This window comes from Doryrhamphus excisus, linkage group LG10 (assembly GCF_037039965.1).
Source record: "Doryrhamphus excisus strain RoL-2023G ecotype Guam linkage group LG10, RoL_Dexc_Guam_v1.1, whole genome shotgun sequence".
NCBI classification, from domain to species: Eukaryota; Metazoa; Chordata; class Actinopteri; order Syngnathiformes; family Syngnathidae; genus Doryrhamphus; species Doryrhamphus excisus.
Genome location: NC_136366.1, coordinates 8245132 through 8264516, shown reverse-complemented (window position 1 = coordinate 8264516; position 19385 = coordinate 8245132). Strand labels below are relative to the sequence as shown.

Below are 19385 nucleotides of genomic sequence, written 5' to 3'. Positions count from 1 at the left end.
ATGTCACTTTCTCTGCTGATGATTCAGCCTGTTTGTCCTCATTAAAAAGCCACACTCCACCCATACATTTTATTTATTTATTTTTATATATATAATTTACGTTCCATACATTTCAGGCCGTCTTAGTTAAAGATGCCACTTTAAGCAAGGGCGGCATACTGAAAAATCAAAAGATGGATGTTTTGAATTGAGTGTGAATGGTTGTTTGTCTATATGTGCCCTGTGATTGGCTGGCGACCAGTCCAGGGTGTAGCCCTCCTCTCGCCCGAAGACAGCTGGGATAGGCTCCAGCACCCCCGCGACCCTCGTGAGGAAAAGCGGTAGAAAATGAATGAATAAAAAAGGCTAGCCCAGTGAACCTCACTGCAGCTGTGGAATACAGCAGGGCCCCGTCCCTGGTCCCCCAAAAATTATTTTCCTTGAGCTTATTTGGGGATCTGCTTACTCTCTCGTATAGAAGATGAGTCAAAAGTCAATGCATTTTGCTGTTGACATAACTGAAGTTAGGTTAGCATGTGTGAAAAAGTTTTTTCTTTGTTTTTCTCAGGCTGCTGTGCCTCCCTTGTCAAGCCTCACATTTTGAGAACCTATTTTTTTAGTTTTCTTGTTTGATTTCATTTTGAAATTGCACCACAAAAGGCCAATAAAAAGACAACTGAGGGCCACAAACGGCCCCCCGGCTGTACTTTTGGATACGACCGCCTTAAAAAGCTAAAACAGGAGGTGAAGCGACGCTCGCATCCCGGCTGCATATTTCAAAAGGCATCATTTATTTCGCCTTAAGCACCACTAAAGAGATTTATCGCCTTCAAACAATAGACAAGCTCTCACATTTCAGCGCTTCTTCAAACGCGACACGCTCGGTCAGCGAGTTCACGGACGGCTTGGTGGTGACAGACGGTGTAATTACAGGATTTTTATTTTTTTTTTTTAGTTTCACCGTCGCTGTGTTTGCAACTTTAAGAAAGGCAGGGAGGAGCGACATGAGTGTTTACAATCATGGGGTTATTTTAAAAACCTTTAAATTAGACCGCTGGCATGCATGCTAACAATTACCTGTGCAAGTGTGTTTTGGTTTTTCTTTGGCTTTTAGTATATTTTTATAATATTAATATGGAATGGCCTTTATTGTCATTATACAAGATGTAAAACAAGATTGGAGAGCTTCTCCTTTCAGTGCAATAGTCAAGTAATAAAAAATATATATTATAATATTATTGTAATATTATATATATTAATATTATTATAATATTATATTGATATTACTGATATTATTATATAGATATTATTTATATTATTATATTGATATTATTTATATTATTATATAGATATTGATATCTATATTGATATTGATATTAAGCAATATCTTAATCGTAATCAATATATTAATATTAACATTGATATTAATATTAATATTGTTAATATTAATATTAAATCAATATTAAATCAAATTAAATTAAATCAAATTAAATTAAATTAAATTAAATTAAATTAAATTAAATTAAATTAAATTAAATTAAATTAAATTAATATTTTGATTGTGATTAAGATTTATTTTGTATTATATTATTAATTAATATTAAATATTAATCCATTATCGATATGCCGTATATTGAGGAGACAAACGGGGGTCCGAGGAGCTTCAGCAGTGACAACAGCGCCTCTGCTGGCAGTCAAGTAGATCGCTCAGTTGAATCAAGTGACTCATACAACAATCAGTTGTTAGCCTCCGCTATTATCATCCAGTTTAGTTCAACTAACAGTAGCCTCAGTGAAGTAATGCAAACATTTAGGAGAGCATACAATAGATTTCTCTTCCCCTGAAAGCCTCATTTGTGTCTCTGCACCACACCACCTATTTCTCCGGCACTACCCCGCACAGTTGCAATACGCTATTAGCTGTCTGTTGGCAGTTGGGTGTCTGCAACAACAATATCAATGTACAAAAGAGCTTTCTGTATTACACACGCTTAAACAAAAGGCTCTTAGCCAACATCTGTCAAGCATCCGCATGCTGCTGCGCCTTCAAAGCTCTTTTCATGGCACATTCTCGCTATCACCACAACCTCTGCATCCACTCTTCCATCTTTTCCCTTCCTCTTGTTCTAATGAAAGCACAGCCGGAATAATATAATCCCTTCTCCTGCCTTCCCCCGCACTCTGTCTTCCTGCGGCTTAGTCGATATGTTGGATTTGGACACACATGCATGGCGAGATAATGCAAATGTTTCTATAAATAGGGGCAATAGTGCTGACAGTAGCAGTCTCTCAAGTGTGATAGCTCTGTGCGATACACACACACACACACACACAGTGCTTCATCATAGTACCCGAGTAGCATATAAACACTTGAGCTGCAGAGCAAACACATTGTAGATACGTGCTATATAGTAGGAGGCTGAAATGAAAGGACAAGTCGGCAGAAAAAAAGCACATACACGTCTTAAGCAAACAGCACAAAGCCCGCTGAGGACTCAACAGCTCGCACGATGAGAGCCCATTGTGTGTTAGACAACAAGCACGACATCAACAGCGCAAGAGTGCATTGAGCTGCCACTAAAAGCAACACTCGCATTTCGCCACTTTGCACATCATTTCACATTACAAATCTGGCGATGTGAATGCGTTACGCAGCGTGGACGTGACGCAAGGTGACAATGTGGCGTAGTAATAAACAGTACTGTGCAAAAGCCTTTAACCATTGCTAGATTTATGTTGTAATGGCCTTTTTTTAACTCAATTTAATGTAGTAAACAGTAAAGGATAACAAAAGGATGAGCTGGTCAACGTCTGGATTGCTTCCTATTCACTAATAAATTCATTCATTCATTCATTTTCTATCGCTTTTCCTCACGAGGGTCGCGGGGGTGCTGGAGCCTATCCCAGCTGTCATCAGGGCGAGAGGAGGGGTACACCCTGGACTGGTCGCCAACCAATCACAGGGCACATATAGACAAACAACCATTCACACTCACATTCATACCTATGGACAATTTGGAGTCGCCAATTAACCTAGCATGTTTTTGGAATGTGGGAGGAAACCGGAGTACCCGGAGAAAACCCACGCATGCACGTGGAGAACATGCAAACTCCACACAGAGATGGCCGAGGGTGGAATTGAACCCTGGTCCTCCTAGCTGTGAGGTCTACGCGCTAACCACTCGTCCGCCGTGCCGCCCACTAATAAATTCATTCATTCATTTTCTACCGCTTTTCCTCACAAGGGTCGCGGGGGTGCTGGAGCCTATCCCAGCTGTCTTCGGGCGAGAGGCTAGGTACACCCTAGACTGGTCGCCAACCAATCACAGGGCACATATAGACAAACAACCATTCACACTCACATTCATACCTATGGACAATTTGGAGTCACCAATTAACCTAGCATGTTTTTGGAATGTGGGAGGAAATCGGAGTACCCGGAGAAAACCCACGCATGCACGGGGAGAACATGCAAACTCCACACAGAGATGGCCGAGGGTGGAATTGAACCCTGGTCCTCCTAGCTGTGAGGTCTGCGCGCTAACCACTCGTCCGCCGTGCCGCCCACTAATAAATTCATTCATTCATTTTCTACCGCTTTTCCTCACAAGGGTCGCGGGGGTGCTGGAGCCTATCCCAGCTGTCTTCGGGCGAGAGGCTAGGTACACCCTGGACTGGTCGCCAGCCAATCACAGGCCACTAATAAATTATTCCGTTAAAATACAAAAAATATTATCTGTTGATAACTTTATCTGGGACCTTAAAAGATATTGAAGGTATTTTGGTTGCATTCCCCCCATTGTTGTTATGATTGCATCGAAACAAGGACACCAAGGAACACCTCGAATGGCGGTCTCAGACTGTTGCACAGTGCCGTGGATAAATGGCAAAAGAGCAGCAACTTCATCCTTCACCACATTAATGGCTTCTCCCTCCTCCTCCTCCTCCTCCTCCTCCTCCTTCTCCTCATCACGCTCACCTTCCAGCTCGTGATGGATGACATCCGACAGGTTGGGCTCGTCCCCCCACCAGAAGATCCACAGTTCCTTGGCGTCGGGCTTGATCTTGCGGCGCCACACGCACAGCAGGTTGGCCTGCACGCATCGCATGAAGCTGCGCAGTACCGGGTCGTCCTGGGCGGGCGCCGATATCACCGGCCCGTACTCGCCACTGCCGCGGAAGCTGTAACAACGCCATTTGATGCCTGTCAAATCCGCCTGATGGAGAGAGAAAGGGTCATTATTCAGCAGTTAGTTTTGAGCTTGCATGATGACCCAAGGAACCGGAAACGCAAACGTGACAAAAAAGTGTGAACGTAGCCTAAGATTGCCCACTTGACGGCGGTGCGTTCACTGCCTGTGTGTCTACTTTCCACACGCAGCATGATCTAAAGCAGCCGCTGAGCATGAATCAATAAAGTCAGTGCAGCCAAGCTTTACACTGCTTCTGTTTCACATGAAAGAAAACATCTAAATGCAATCAATAACCACACACAAGCCACCCAATTATGTTTGCGGACTTCCTGTTCACATGGCTATGTGCATGGAAAGAAAAAAAAAAAAACAATAGAGCTCACTGGACCAGACAGCTCCACAAGCAAGACGCAGCTTGTCTAAGGAATGACGGACGAGACGCATAAGCGGATGGTGTAGTCGTGGAAAGGTCAGAGTTTTTATAGGCAGCATTTTGTTTGTAAGCATGCAGCCTTGAGCAAGTCTAGCGTTAAATATGCAGCCATGACACCCATAACATCGTTACAGGGAATACATAACTCTGGGGGGGCAGACTCAGCCTGGCAAATCAGGTAATCAAGTATTTGAACCTCAATGGTGGAATTTTTTCCTGTGACCAGGGCTCGACAATAACGATGAATATCGATGGCCCGGGGGCAAGTTAAAACAAAATTGGGGCAAGTAAATCCAATCAGTGATATTCCCGTCGGGCAAGTGCACTTTGGCATGCCATACTGCGAAGAGTTTTTTTTTTTTTAAAGCGGTTCTTGTTGGGTGTTGGTAAAACATGGATTGCGTAATCCCGGTGGTAATTTGAAAACCGATCCTTGCAAATCTTGAAATGGATCAATCAGAATCGTTTATTTAGACCGCCGTCCGTAGTCCGTGTTTTACCCAAACCCGTTCTTGTTTGCGATCAACCAATCAGCGAAAACATCCATCATGGCGTCCCTGCCAACATCGTCTAATACTTCAACAACTTCAACAACAAAAAAAAATAAAAAAAATTGTTAACTATAATGATGAAAATGGTAATATTAATGATGATTATAATGATAAAGATTATAACAATAATGATAATGATAATAATAATAATAATAATAATAGGGCAAAACAAGACAGTGGCATGAACATGATTATATCTTGCAAAAAGGGGTAGGCATTTAGAAGCTTTTGCTTCAGCCTACTCCTTTTGGGCTTGGGATCAGATAGTTGAATACAAATGTAAATAATGGAAAGTTATATTTTGATTGATGTAAGAAATGCACTGTAATGCTTCATATATTTGCCCAAATAAAAAATAAAAAAATAAAAAATAGAAAAATACACCAAAAAGTGATGAAACAGTGCCTCCTAAACGAGAATTTTATTAGCGGCAGCAAATCAAATGATGGCACAGGTGAGTGAATCACATTGCTGTGACAATTTGAAGTGGTCACAATGAAACACCGCCGATTAAATCCAAAACCAAGTGCTGATTTTGCGCAAGCTACAAAATCTAGCGCTTCCATTTCTCTGTGTAATTTTTCTCACCTTCCCAAATTATTGTATGACCATTGATCATTTTTTTCTGGATTAAAAACACTTTACTAGTACACAAATGTATCTATTCAATAATGTTTCATTGTGGTGCACAACGTATAAATATCACTGCTTACTACGACTACCATGTGTAAGGTAGTATGGCATGCCATGTTAACATACGTTTCAGACATTCCTCCAAATACAATGCATCAGTACTATTATCTGATGTGTTATCAGCATGGTCGGGCAAGTAGTTCTCACCTTAAGGATTCCCCATGGGCAAGTCATTTTTGTTTTTAATGTACAGCCCCGTGTGACTTTTCGGCATATTTTTCCAGAAAATGCATAATTGTTTATTTTGAATGCGCCATAAAACAGATGCTATTCCGGGGAAACATTTCCATGCCTGTTTGCATGAGAACGCCATCGTCACGTTGCATATAAATCCTCCTCAGCAGAAAGTTTGCACATTTTACCTTCTGTGCTTCCATCGCCACCGCGTTACAGGTCACATGACCTCCCCAGCCTTTTTCTCCATCGCCTCTTGATCCAGCGGGGGCAGACAACAGTGTCAAACAGTGGAAGGACTTTTGACACTGACTGGGAGCGACGAGGCAGCACGAGCAGATGTCTCTCTCTTTTTGGCTTTGCTTGGAGAGAGAAGCAGCGGCATCCTTGACCTTGGCGTGGCTAATTTTAGCGCCTGGGCTTATCACAAAGCCAATGTTTATATCTCCCATTACACGCACTGTCATTACAGGAGAGACTCGCTTGTAATTATGGCCGCGCTCAGCATGCAGCTGTGCACATGCAAGACACCGCGGTGTATTGTCACTCGTGATGAGCGGCTCTCGTGGTTACACTGGCCGTCTTCGTGTACCTGCTACTGGCCTGGATGGCTTGCTGCCCTGGCCCGCTGCCTGGCCCCAGTGTGCCAATCAAGGGCCGCACGGCTGGGCGAACACCAGGGGACGGGGGGCATTGTGATGCAATGACACCCCTTCTAACAACAACCAAACCTCTCCTGCCCCCCGTCTGCCAAATAACCGTGCACCCTTGTGGGCTCACGTGCAAACAAAAACAAAGACAGTACAATTGCAATCAACAAGGCTTCAATGTAAGTTCGTCACCTGATGGATGAACGCTTGACATTTTGGATCTCAATGCAGTAGAACATCTGGCCTTAAATGCACCTGAAGTCGTGTATTTTGGATTTGGACCAACATGCATGCCTGAGACTGTCAAGTGGGGGTCGCACAAGACTATATTGAAAATGAAAACTATACTAAAAATGACTTGTTTACAGAACAACGTCTTGCGACAACAGGACGGACTGTGACCTATGGTATATAGACACATGGCATATCGAAACGTGGCATATACTAGAAGCATGGCATATGGACGCATGGCATATACCAGAAGCATGGCATATAGAAGTGTGGCATATAGACGCATGGCATCTACTAAAAGCATGGCATATAGAAGCGTGGCATATAGAAGTGGACGGACTGTGACTTATAGCACGGCATATGGACGCAAGGCATATGGACGCAAGGCATATACTAGAAGCATGGCATATACTAGAAGCATGGCATATAGAAGCGTGTCTTATACTAGAAGCGTGGCATATAGAAGTGGATGGACTGTGACTTATAGCACGGCATATGGACGCACGGCATATGGACGCACGGCATATGGACGCAAGGCATATGGACGCAAGGCATATACTAGAAGCATGGCATATACTAGAAGCATGGCATATAGAAGCGTGTCTTATACTAGAAGCGTGGCATATAGAAGTGGATGGACTGTGACTTATAGCACGGCATATGGACGCACGGCATATGGACGCACGGCATATGGACGCAAGGCATATGGACGCAAGGCATATACTAGAAGCATGGCATATACTAGAAGCATGGCATATAGAAGCGTGTCTTATACTAGAAGCGTGGCATATAGAAGTGGATGGACTGGGACTTATAGCACGGCATATGGACGCACGGCATATAGACGCACGGCATATAGACGCACGGCATATAGACGCACGGCATATACTAGAAGCATGGCATATAGAAGTGTGGCATATAGATGCATGGCATATGGACGCACGGCATATGGACGCACGGCATATGGACGCAGGATTGGAACCACATTAAATGCACACAGTGTAAACCTTGCAATCCTACCTACCTCCGTGTTCCCAGCACCAAACGTCACTTGTCATAATTTTTACTTTTTATCTCATAATTTCAACTTGAGATAAAAAGTCATAATAATGAGAAAAGATTATTTAATTTTAATTATGAGACTTTTTATCTCATAATTTCCAACTTTTTATCTCGTAATTGATTTATTTTTTCAGTGGCATAAACAGGCTCCCATAAGATAGTTTATGCAAGACTGTTTGTTGAGTCTTCGCTCTGTGGAGGTGAAGAACAGCACCACATCATACCGCGAGGTGAACCTCTGTAGATATTAAGTGTCAAAAATATATGAAACATTTATTAGCCATGGTGTTGTTCAGCGTGTGAGATTCCTCTGCACACTTTTAATGATACCATCGGGCTTTTATCGGAATGCAATTCGCCAATTCACACTTCAAACACAAAAGGGAAAATAGGAGGGGGAACCCTGTCGACCCCGCAAATCAAATTATCAGAGAGTTGTTAAATCGGCACGTTTAAGCGGCAAATCAGCGCCGCAATCTGCCGTGCAAACAAAAGCAAACCTTTTATCATTCTCGCTTTAATCGTATCGTGGTTAATCGCCATGAGGTGGATACAGAGAAGAGAACAAGAGACACCTCACTCACTTCCAGGGCATCAGTGATGACGATGATAATATGCAGCTTTTCTTCAGCTTTAATTCCGATGAGTACCGTAAAATACAATATTATTAATAAGCACCATGTTGATGCAAAGATCTGAGGTGGATTCTAGTCAGGGATTGTCATTCATGTCGAAATATCTTACCTTATGGTATAAATGTTATCAGCAATTTCCCACAGGAAATAATGTTAATAAAAATATAAAAAATATTTTAAAAATATTTTAAAAATAAAAAAATAAATAATGTCTGTTCCAGTGTCAAACTGTGGTATTATAAAACCTTTGGTAATAACTGTACAGACCATTTTTAATATTTACTGTTGTGCAAGTGTTGGTAGTAAAACATAAAAAACAATAAAACACTAATTCTAGCTTATGATATACGTAAATGGTATCAGCAATTTCCCACATGAAATAATGTTAATAAAAATATAAAAAATATTTTTAAAATAAAATAAAAATAATGTCTGTTCCAGTGTCAAACTGTGGCATCATAAAACCTTTGGAAATAACTGTACAGATAATTTTTAATATTTACTGTCATGCAAGTGTTGGTAGTAAAACATAAAAAACAATAAAACACTCAACTGTACTGGCACACACTAGTCAGCTGGAGTAGGCTCCAGCATGCGTGACCCTAATAAGGATTAAGCGGCATAGCAAAGGAATTTTTAATTTTAAAAATGCCTATTTAGGCAAATTAAGCATTTTCCAGCATAAAAATGTCTAAATGAGCTAACATACAAATATAACACCTTCAGAAGATGCATTAAAAACATAATACTACGTAGTATTTTATGTTGGCCACTAGGTGTCTCTGATTATGGCGAGTATGTTGGGTCGTAAAGGTGACTTTAGCGGTGATTTTTCATGTCTAGACGGCTTTGATATTGTTAAAAACCATACTGTCTGACACCAGGGATTACTGTATTGGTACGTGTGGATATAAACATACACAGTATATATTTAATAATATGAAATGTAGCATAGATATGATATTTTTGACAGATATGAGGGATAGGTACATGGAGGCGTTGCATTCATGGAATGCTGTGATTTGGCATTGTCTGTCAAGATAGCAAAAAGGGACCAGTATAAATCCAGGAACAAAATATTATTTTAGGTTGTATCCGCTTCCTCTCTTCAACACCGACAAACAGCAAAGAGGTCAGGGGGAAAAAAATCCAAACAAGAGCGGATATTTGTCAATAAAAGCTTCTCTTGTCTCGGTGGGTTGACTGCTTCTATTTGGGACTCTGTCCAGGACCCTAAAACAAGAGCTTTTCCTTTCCACCACTGAATCGCGACCTTCCTTTCACCTCTATTATCTTTCACCGCTTCCCCGCTCTCCCTCAGCACTCCCTCACTGTCACCCAGCGTTTTTTGGGAGCGCCCCTTTGCTCCTCCTTCAAACATCGTTTTGTTACGTAAATAAAGGTAAGACAGCACCTGTGTTCCCAGGGTTGGTGTTCTTAGAAATATGCTTTAGGAATCTAGAAGGCGAAACAAGAAGTGGAGCGTGGGCTTGGGAGTACCGTGTGTAAGAAGGTCAACCTCGGGACATCCTAATCCTCATCATCCATTACACACGACAAGAGTCTCATTTCCTTGGACTGCTGAGGTTTGTCATACTGCCGCCCTAAAGCAAGGCATTTGCAAGTGTAGCTTTATAATAGATTGGAAACTTTCACTGGCCTCAACAAGAAAACATTCATTCATTCATTCATTTTCTACTGCTTTTTCCTCATGAGGGTCGCGGGGGTGCTGGAGCCTATCCCAGCTGTCTTCGGTACACCCTGGACTGGTGGCCAGCCAATCACAGGGCACATATAGACAAACAACCATTCACACTCACATTCATACCTATGGATAATTTGGAGTCGCCAATTAACCTAGCATGTTTTTGGAATGTGGGAGGAAACCGGAAAAAACCCATGCATGCACGGGGAGAACGTGCAAACTCCACACAGAGATGGCCGAGGGTGGAATTGAACCCTTGTCTCATAGCTGTGAGGTCTGCGCGCTAACCACTCAACCGCCGCGCCGCCAAAAGAAACCATTAAAAACAAAAAAATTTATCCTGACTTTTATCCCAGCTTATCATTAGGAGTGCATGAGAAAGTGGAGAGGGAAACATAGCCAGCATGAATACCATTGAAGAGTCCAGCATATGTCACTTTCACACCAACTACTACTAGTTTAGAGCGCATGTAGATTCGGTAATCAAAAAAAAAAAAAACACCAGAAGGTTGCCTACAGCCACAGCTTTTAAACGCAATATATTTCTGACCCAGTGCTGAGTCGAGACCCCATGGGGTGTTTGCTTTTGTAGACCCGCCCAGGAGTCAATAATTATGTTCTGAAGTATAGAATTATTCCTTTTAAAGAGTCTTGTTTTAAAGGGAAGACCCGGATCGGGAATTTGTACCCTTCTAAGTTTTAGCAGTCTTATAATTGCGGCTAATGCGCACAGTGGGCAGCTCCATCAAAGCCGAGCATTGCCATCTAAGAGCGATGGCATTTTTTTTTCCTCCCGCTTTGTCTGAGCCTTGCGAGCTGACGGGCTGACAAAGGAGGCCCTTTAGGCAATCGAGAGTCGGCTTGTATCAGCAGTTTTACCTCGTCGGGCACAAGTGAGACACTTTTTCTGGCCGAGCGGCATCGCTTTCTCATCAGCTTCCAATCTGCTTAGACGCTTGACAATCTGCCAATATTGGAGCTTCATTCATGTGGCTTTGTGCTACATGCACGTCTTTCAGATAAGTTGGCTTTATCGGGCGATGGGACATGTCAAAGAACAAGGAGATGCGTTTGGGTATTGTGTATTTTTTTTTTTTTTTTTTTAATCACCGAGTGCTTCAGTCGGCGCCGCATGATATCATTTAGGCTGAATAACAACAGTTTATTTACCACGCTGCTACTCCAGCATGTCACAGCACTTTCTGTTGTTTTTGCATATTTTTCTGACACATTTTTGTCTTTAAAAGAGGAACTGCCCTTTTTTGGAATGTTGCCCATCATTCACAATCCTTATGTGAAACATGAACACATATTTCTTTCCCTTTTCTGTGCTTTCTAGAGCGAGAATATGAGCTAGCTAACAATGGAAGTCATGCGAAATAACTATTTTGACGCAAAAGCCCTCACAAAAAAAACCCTAATAAAACACCAACAGTGTCCAATTACATAACAGACTAGTATATTAACCTCTGAACCTGGGCTGACAGAGCCTTCTCCATCGCTGCCCCCACCCTCTGGAACTCTTTTCCCCATTCACTCCCACCTTCAAAAAACAACTCAAAACCCACCTCTTTAAATCTGTTTTTAATGTCTAACTTTTTTATATCTGACTGCTGTGCCCCGCCCCGCCTTTTACTCATGTTTTAACTGTGTATTAACCAATGAATGTTGTATTTTGGTGTGTCTTCTATTCTGTTTACTTGCTTTATTCAACTTCACTCTTCTGTAAAATGTCTTTGAGTATTTTGAAAAGCGCTATACAAATAAAATGTATTATTATTATTATTATTATTAACCAAGCTACGGCGGTATCGCTAACAAAAAACTCACTGACTGAAGTGCGGATACCTAGATCTCAATTTCGTCCCGTGCTGGAAGACGCGGCCATCCCAAGGTGAGCGGACATCGGAAGTGTTGTCGCTGTATCTATGCTGCTATTAGACAGAAGTGGCGTTAGGTAAGGCTAATTACCACGTCAACATCGGTTTCCACAGTCAGGGTGGATACTCGCCGCAGTGCCTACAAGAACTTTGCCGCTAGCTAGACTGGATCAGGACCAGAAGCGGATTTTAGTGCGCTCCCATTCTTAGTGTAGCATCGAACGGCAAAGTGGAGTGTGTTAAGGGAGCAAACTAGTACGCAGCTGATAAATGGATTTATTACATCCACGCCTTAAGTGTGGAGAATGAATGTGGACAAAAACGATAACGAAACCAGTGACGGGTGGGGGGGGCAATCTCCCCCTTCATCAATTAGCCCACTGAAATCAAATTAACCCGCGAGGAGTGGCGCTCCCTCCAGGCGTCTTACAACACAAATGAAGAGCAATGTGCTTGTAAGGGAACGAGAGCAGTGACCCAAAAGCAGCAAACAGGTGTGGAAAGGGGGGGGGGGCTTTGGGAGTTGAGAGGGGGGGGTGTCGAAACCCGTGGGGCTGCGGGCACTAAACAGATGCTTTTCCTCCGCTTTGCGCCGCCACCTCCGCCCGAGCCCACAAAACAAGGCAGCGTTATTTGATCTGTGTGTGCTGCATGGCGTAGCATGCAGCGGCGGGAGGTGAGCAAGCCAAGTGACCTAATTAGAGCAGCCAGAGTCCCCAGGGCTGAGTGACAGATAGAGCTGCCAATCACGCTCGATGGAGGCTCCTCACCTGACACATTAAGAGGCGGGCGGCAAACATCCACACATATAAAAAAAAAAAAAAAACGACACGAAGCCCCAGCATCCGGCATTACGGTGATGGTCTGAAGCCTAAATTATTGAGGTGCAAATAAATAAACCAGTGGCTGCTTCACCAGCGTCTGTGACTTAATTAACTGTGACGAGGCGCGGAGACATGAAGTAGAGACAAAGAAACAGATTCGCTGAAAAAAAAAGCCACGGAAGACACAGAAGCACAAAAACAGTTGCTAAGCAACATACAACATCTGCAGGATTCTTCTCTTCTTGCAAACAAAGAAAAAAAGATGAAGCGAGAACAAAATATATTTGTGTCTATTTTTGGTATCGCTTTTCTTGTGTCAACAACGAGGAGCTCTGTTCTGCCGTTTGATATTCCGCCACCGAACTTTGGATGTTGGAATATTAGGAAATGGCAAGTTGAAACGTGTTAATTAGGTGATATTTAAAATGCTGTTGTTCTTTCATAGATTCATCTTTTTTTAAGGAATAACAAAGGCTGAGATGTTACGGTAATTACTTTAACATGCTTAAATAAATAAACGAATGAAGCCATGCACGTTACAGTGCCCCCCCCACCCTTGGGTTTCCACTGACACCGCAAAATGACTGCAGTCATTGTCAGTGTGCGTTATATAAACATCACAGTTTAGAAAGGGAACCAATTACGACTGTAAAATAATCCAGAACGTCGACACCTGTGGCACACTCGCTCAAATAAAGACACGCCATATAATTACAGCCATAACTCCTCCCACTATGCGCTATCTGTACTACAATCATAGAATTGCAAGTTGTTGAGACCAAACTGACATTCATTCATTCATTTTCTACCGCTTATCCTCAGGAGTGTCGCGGGGGTGCTGGAGTCTATCCCAGCTGTCTTCGGACGAGAGGCGGGGTACACCCTGGACTGGTGGCCAGCCAATCACAGGGCACATATAGACAAACAACCATTCACACTCACATTCATACCTATGGACAATTTGGAGTCGCTAATTAACCTAATTAACCATGTTTTTGGAATGTGGGAGGAAACCGGAGTACCCGGAGAAAACCCACGCATGCACGGGGAAAACATGCAAACTCCACACAGAGATGGCCGAGGGTGGAATTGAACCCTGGTCTCCTAGCTGTGAGGTCTGCGCGCTGACCACTCATTAATTATTCATAAAAAAAGTCATTATTCGTGCTATTCCAAATAGCGTATTTGGGTTTGGCTCCAACTCTAAAAGATAACAAAATACAATATATATACATATATTTTTTATATATATATATTTATATTATTGTATTTTATCTTGAATTTACAAAATAATTATTGGACAATTGATATCCTGTTGGTATTACTCCCTAACATTCATTAATTTTCTACCGCTTTTCCTCACGAGGGTCGCGGGGGTGCTGGAGCCTATCCCAGCAGTCTTCAGGCAAGAGGCGGGGTACACCCTGGACTGGTGGCCAGCCAATCACAGACAAACAACCATTCACACTCACATTCATACGTATGGACAATTTGGAGTCGCTAATTAACCTAGCATGTTTTTGGAATGTGGGAGGAAACCGGAGTACCCGGAGAAAACCCACGCATGCACGGGGAGAACATGCAAACTTCACACAGAGATGGCCGAGGGTGGAATTGAACTCGGGTCCCCTAGCTGTGAGGCTAACCACACGACAACCGTGCATCAACTGACATGCTGCCATGTAAATATAACTGAGAAAAGGCTATTTAGTTAGTAGAATAAAAGCACAAGGTATACAGTAGACCGGGAGGGGGGCGGCGGCGTGATGGGGGGGTAAACATTGAAACTACAATACTAAATATATTTCACATTCGGACCTTCCAAGTTTACATGTAATCAAAGTACTGGATGTAATTCACAATTCAATTGAATAGGGCAATAAAGATAATTACTGTAGCTGTATACATGTTCATTCCACCACACGAGACGTGTATCTAGCTATTACTAAAATCATTTTCTAACATCTTTTCCTTCTCGGTAGCTTACTAACACTTAGTGTGATGCTACACCAACCACAGCAATAAAAAAAACAATAATACTTCAATCAGAACTGTGCTCTATTATTATTTTGTCACATATTGGATGAGCATCTCCGGTGTATAACACGCCTTATGTGTAATTGGATACTAAGTGAGGTAAAAAGCCTAAAAAATCAGATGTGATCTAAGAAATGATTCACCGTGATCGCCCGCTAAGTGCGGATGCCTACTCGTCGTAAATAGCGCTATTGTTGCCAATTTGGCTAACTGGAACATAAGTGGTATGAAACATATCTAATTTGACTTGCAATCTGCGGCACTGGTTTGTCTTCAGAGAAACAGAGAAACGACTGGGAATGTGTTTGTCAGGACGTAGACAGGGCCGGGCCACCGACTTCACCCTGGGTAGCACCCCGGCGGGTTGGAACAGGTAAAAGGTGGGTGGCTGTGTCACATGTTGTTGGATTTAACGCTCCGTTCACACTTGTGGCTCGGTACTCTTTGGTGCAGACCAAAAATGTAAACATTTCCGGGTTTCCGATTGGTCTTCACAGTAATCCCATTTAGATATGCTAAGATATAAAAAATAAACAACCTTCACCTCCGTCGTCTGTGATCATCACACATAAAAAGTCACCGCCATCTTTTCCCTAACAGTCTGCACACAATGTGTTTGTTCTCCTCAAGAGGCCATCTGATTGGTCACAGATCATCTCTGAGCGGAACACGAGCACATGACGATCGTTAGAATTTGCAGCAGCAAGCGAGACGGTGTGATGTCGTCCCCGTCCGTCTCTCCCCACTGGCCTGGCGGACGTACGAAGGAGGAGGAGGCCCTTTTAACCTAAGTGCGATCTGGATGGCGGCCAAGTGGGATCCTGGCAGCGCTCTTTGGGGTTTGCAGGAAATATGTGGCCACTTACGAGCTTGCAAATGCAGCCTTTAAATAAAGTACATTCTCATTGTCAGCGGAGCCGTCTTTAAACGGAGTTGCCCAGAGATAAAAGACCTCCCCCAAGGCTTGTCACCTGCAAAATCAATGCCTCGGTGCAAGAGCCTGACTTTTTATTTTATTTTCTATCATATTGATCGATTTAACAATGAGATTTTGCATGAGATTGGAGAACCCTTTTGTTGTCTTTCTTTGGGCCAGAAAACTACCACACTGACCTGAATATAAAAAATGATACAGTACATGCAAACAGAGCAAAATAGAGCAAAATAAAAATAGTCAGTTTTCTTTCATGCCACTCACACACAACAGGCTCAAAGGTTGGGCATGGTAGCAACCAACAGAGGCGTTGTGATGCTAATTATAAGATACTATTGAGTGGTGAATAGACCTCAAACAACTGTCAAGTAGCTCAAAAAAATCCTCTCTTATTGAAATTGATCAGTTATTTCACTGACATTAAACCGAACCTTAGTCTAACCAAATACATTTTCATAGAAGAAATGATGCAAATCCAATTAATTGGTTGAAATGTTAGCAAAAAACACTTTTTATAGGTATACAATTATAGTTTTACACGCAGTATTCAAAAGGCGTGGCAAAACTTCCCCTTTGTGATGTCACACAGGAGCAGACTTCCTTATATGGGCGTGTCTGTAAGCCAGATAAGCTCTCTACTCTCCCACAAGATCTTCTTCTCTGTTTACCTTGCTAGCAATGACTCATACGGGAAAGCCGCATTTGTTTCCAATTCCTAAAGACGCCGCCATCAGGCAAAGCGGTTGTAGTTCCTGATTCCCAACCAGGAAAAGAAATGCTGTTGACGCCATGTCACACAGGACTGTTGGGCTGCTATGCAACTGGACTAGCCAACAAACTTGCTGAAGCCCGACGCCTTTCTAACACTACTTGGCCGGCCGTGGGTGGAATACATTAAAACAGTTTTCGCAGGAAGCAAGAAGTCCAAAGAAATACAACATTCCCATTATAAAGAATCCAAATTGATATAACTTAATATAACAAGATATTGCACACAAATAAACCCACACGGATTAAAAGATCACTATAATAGCGATTATGTTTTCAGGAATTTCATCAGTGGCTTTTAAACCAGAGCACAAATCGACACACATTGAAAATGCTCTGGAAGGCAGAATAATCCATGGAGATGCGTCGGAGCCAGGTGGAGTGTCTCTGCCTGAGATAACAAGAACATCCCCCTGATGAAACATAACAGCTAAATTCATCATAAATAAGAGCAGCAGCAGCGGCGGCGGCGGCAACGGCGGCGTGACAATGATGTGTCTAATCTATCCATCCAGGACTCTATCTGCCAGTCTTTCCCCAGCCTGCCAAGCTAACTTTCCAGGAGCCAGCTACTAGCGTCGCTCGTTGCCAATCCAGCGTTCCCTGCTCAGCCTCCTGTCGCCCCGGCCCACATGCTCCAACACCAGCGGGCACTAAGAATAGAACACAGCTGGCACTGCGGGCCTTACATATTTCACACTCCCAAATACCCATCCAGACCCAGTTTCCAACACGGGCCCCAACGACGGCTCCTCCCTCCCAGCCTTAAGGTGTCCACTCCTGCTTTTGTGTGCCTTGGAACTCATCTTCCCCTTTATGCCTTTGATAAGATCCAAGAGTGCTGGAATGGCACTCGTGTAGCGCACCTTTGTTCTCCATTCAACTCCTCTATTCAGTCTCCTTGTTTACAGTGCATCCATATTGGTGGCTGGAGGCAACCTCCTGACTCCACAAGATGGTCAGTAGCCAACGTGTACAGTATGTAGCTCTTTGTGCGCTTTAAAATGTTTCTCACACTCCTCGGCTGTTGATATGAAACTGTACTCATCAACAGTTATAATAACAACCAATTGGCTTCTTACCACTACTACAACATTGGTTCTGTTGCGGCTGTGTTGCAAAACACTTGCTAATTGAGTCAAAGAGAGCTGTGTTTTTCTTTCTACTTTCTCATGCACTCCAATTCATTGTTAGTTCACGTAAAAAAAAAAAATCTAAACATTGAAAATAATCTCTCATACTCTTTGGTAACGGTAACTTAACCGTGTCTCAACAGTAGCCGTGTTTACATGAGGAGTTTTTCTCTTTCCGAAAACAATGGTATCCATGGAAAGGAATATTCCAATCTCTTGTCTACATGCGTCGCTATAATCCACCAGAATAGTCAATGGGGCATGCGCAATAAAACGTAAACATCAACATCACGTGATACCGACTTCCCCGAGTTTTTCTTTCACTTGTCGCAATAACGTCTATATGTGCCCTGTGATTGGCTGGCGACCAGTCCAGGGTGTACCCCGCCTCTCACCCGAGGACAGCTGGGATAGGCTCCAGCACCCCCCGCGACCCTCATGAGGATAAGCGGTAGAAAATGAATAAATGAATGAATGTTGGAATAACTCCAAATTGCCAGTTTTTCCTTCTTCCAGTCTTGGATCAAAAACAAACTTTCCGCAGCAGTCCAGTGCCGATTGCTCGCCTCCATTTTTAAAAGCGAAGAACATCTGGAGCTGCGTGTTACGTCATATTAAAGAGGAAAAGATCAAATTCAATCTTGCTAATATTTTATCATTAAACTCAGGACACGTTTTATAAAGATATATATTTTCTTTTTTAATAAAACTGGACTTGTGAATAAAGTATAGACGGGTTTAGATTTTGTTCCACAGGTGGCGCTAATGCACACAAAAGCTGCTTGCCAACCGCCAATAAACAACAGAAGAAGAAAAACACCACAAAGAAGAACACACCCTGACTACTTCCCCTACTTCTCTTGGATTGGGGAAAGGAATATTCCACCCCCGTGAATCCAGAATAATAAGGTGTATACATATATCACTATATTGACATTTACTATGGTACCCATTATGTCATTGTATGGTCATATCACCTCGTACTTCGGTACGTGACAAAAAAATAAAAATAAATAAAAAAATAATAAAATAAAGTTTAAAAAATATACATATATACACATATATATACGTATATACACACACACACACACATTATATTAGGAAAGCAGGAAGTGAACAAATGTAACAGTGATTGTAAAAGTACCAGATGGAGGGGTAGGATTTAATAAGCTTTGCTTCTTCCTACTCCTTTTGGACATGTGGAACTGTGAACTGATTATGGGATGCATTCAATTGTAATCTGATGCATGTTCAAATGAAATTAAACCATTACCATTCTTTCCCTTTGAGCAAATAAAGCGAATGCAATTGTAATATTTGGGTCCATGTATACGTGGCTATTGAAAACATGACTTCCTTGGCAGTGGTAACTAGAAGGCAGATTGTACTGTAAAAAAAAAAACCCCAAAACAAACAAAACAAGCAGGAGTGAGCGAGTGAGTAATCTTGCTTCTTTTTGTTCAAACAGTCGCCCCACCCGCAACAACAAAGCCGACTCACAGT

At 42.5% G+C, this 19385-nt stretch overlaps 2 protein-coding genes across 3 annotated transcripts in view; both read right to left on the bottom strand.

The window, feature by feature from the left end:
• wbp1 (WW domain binding protein 1) overlaps positions 1-19385 on the bottom strand; it is a 66102-nt gene that overhangs the window by 12315 nt on the left and 34402 nt on the right. The gene's annotated exons all lie outside the window — the stretch shown is intronic.
• Positions 1-19385, bottom strand: part of LOC131114605 (mediator of RNA polymerase II transcription subunit 13-like) — a 77958-nt gene that overhangs the window by 51140 nt on the left and 7433 nt on the right. For both annotated transcript variants that reach the window (XM_058064331.2, XM_058064332.2), the window contains exon 2: positions 3959-4196. In XM_058064331.2, coding sequence (XP_057920314.2) covers positions 3959-4196 — 238 coding nt within the window. The remainder of the gene's footprint in view (positions 1-3958; positions 4197-19385) is intronic.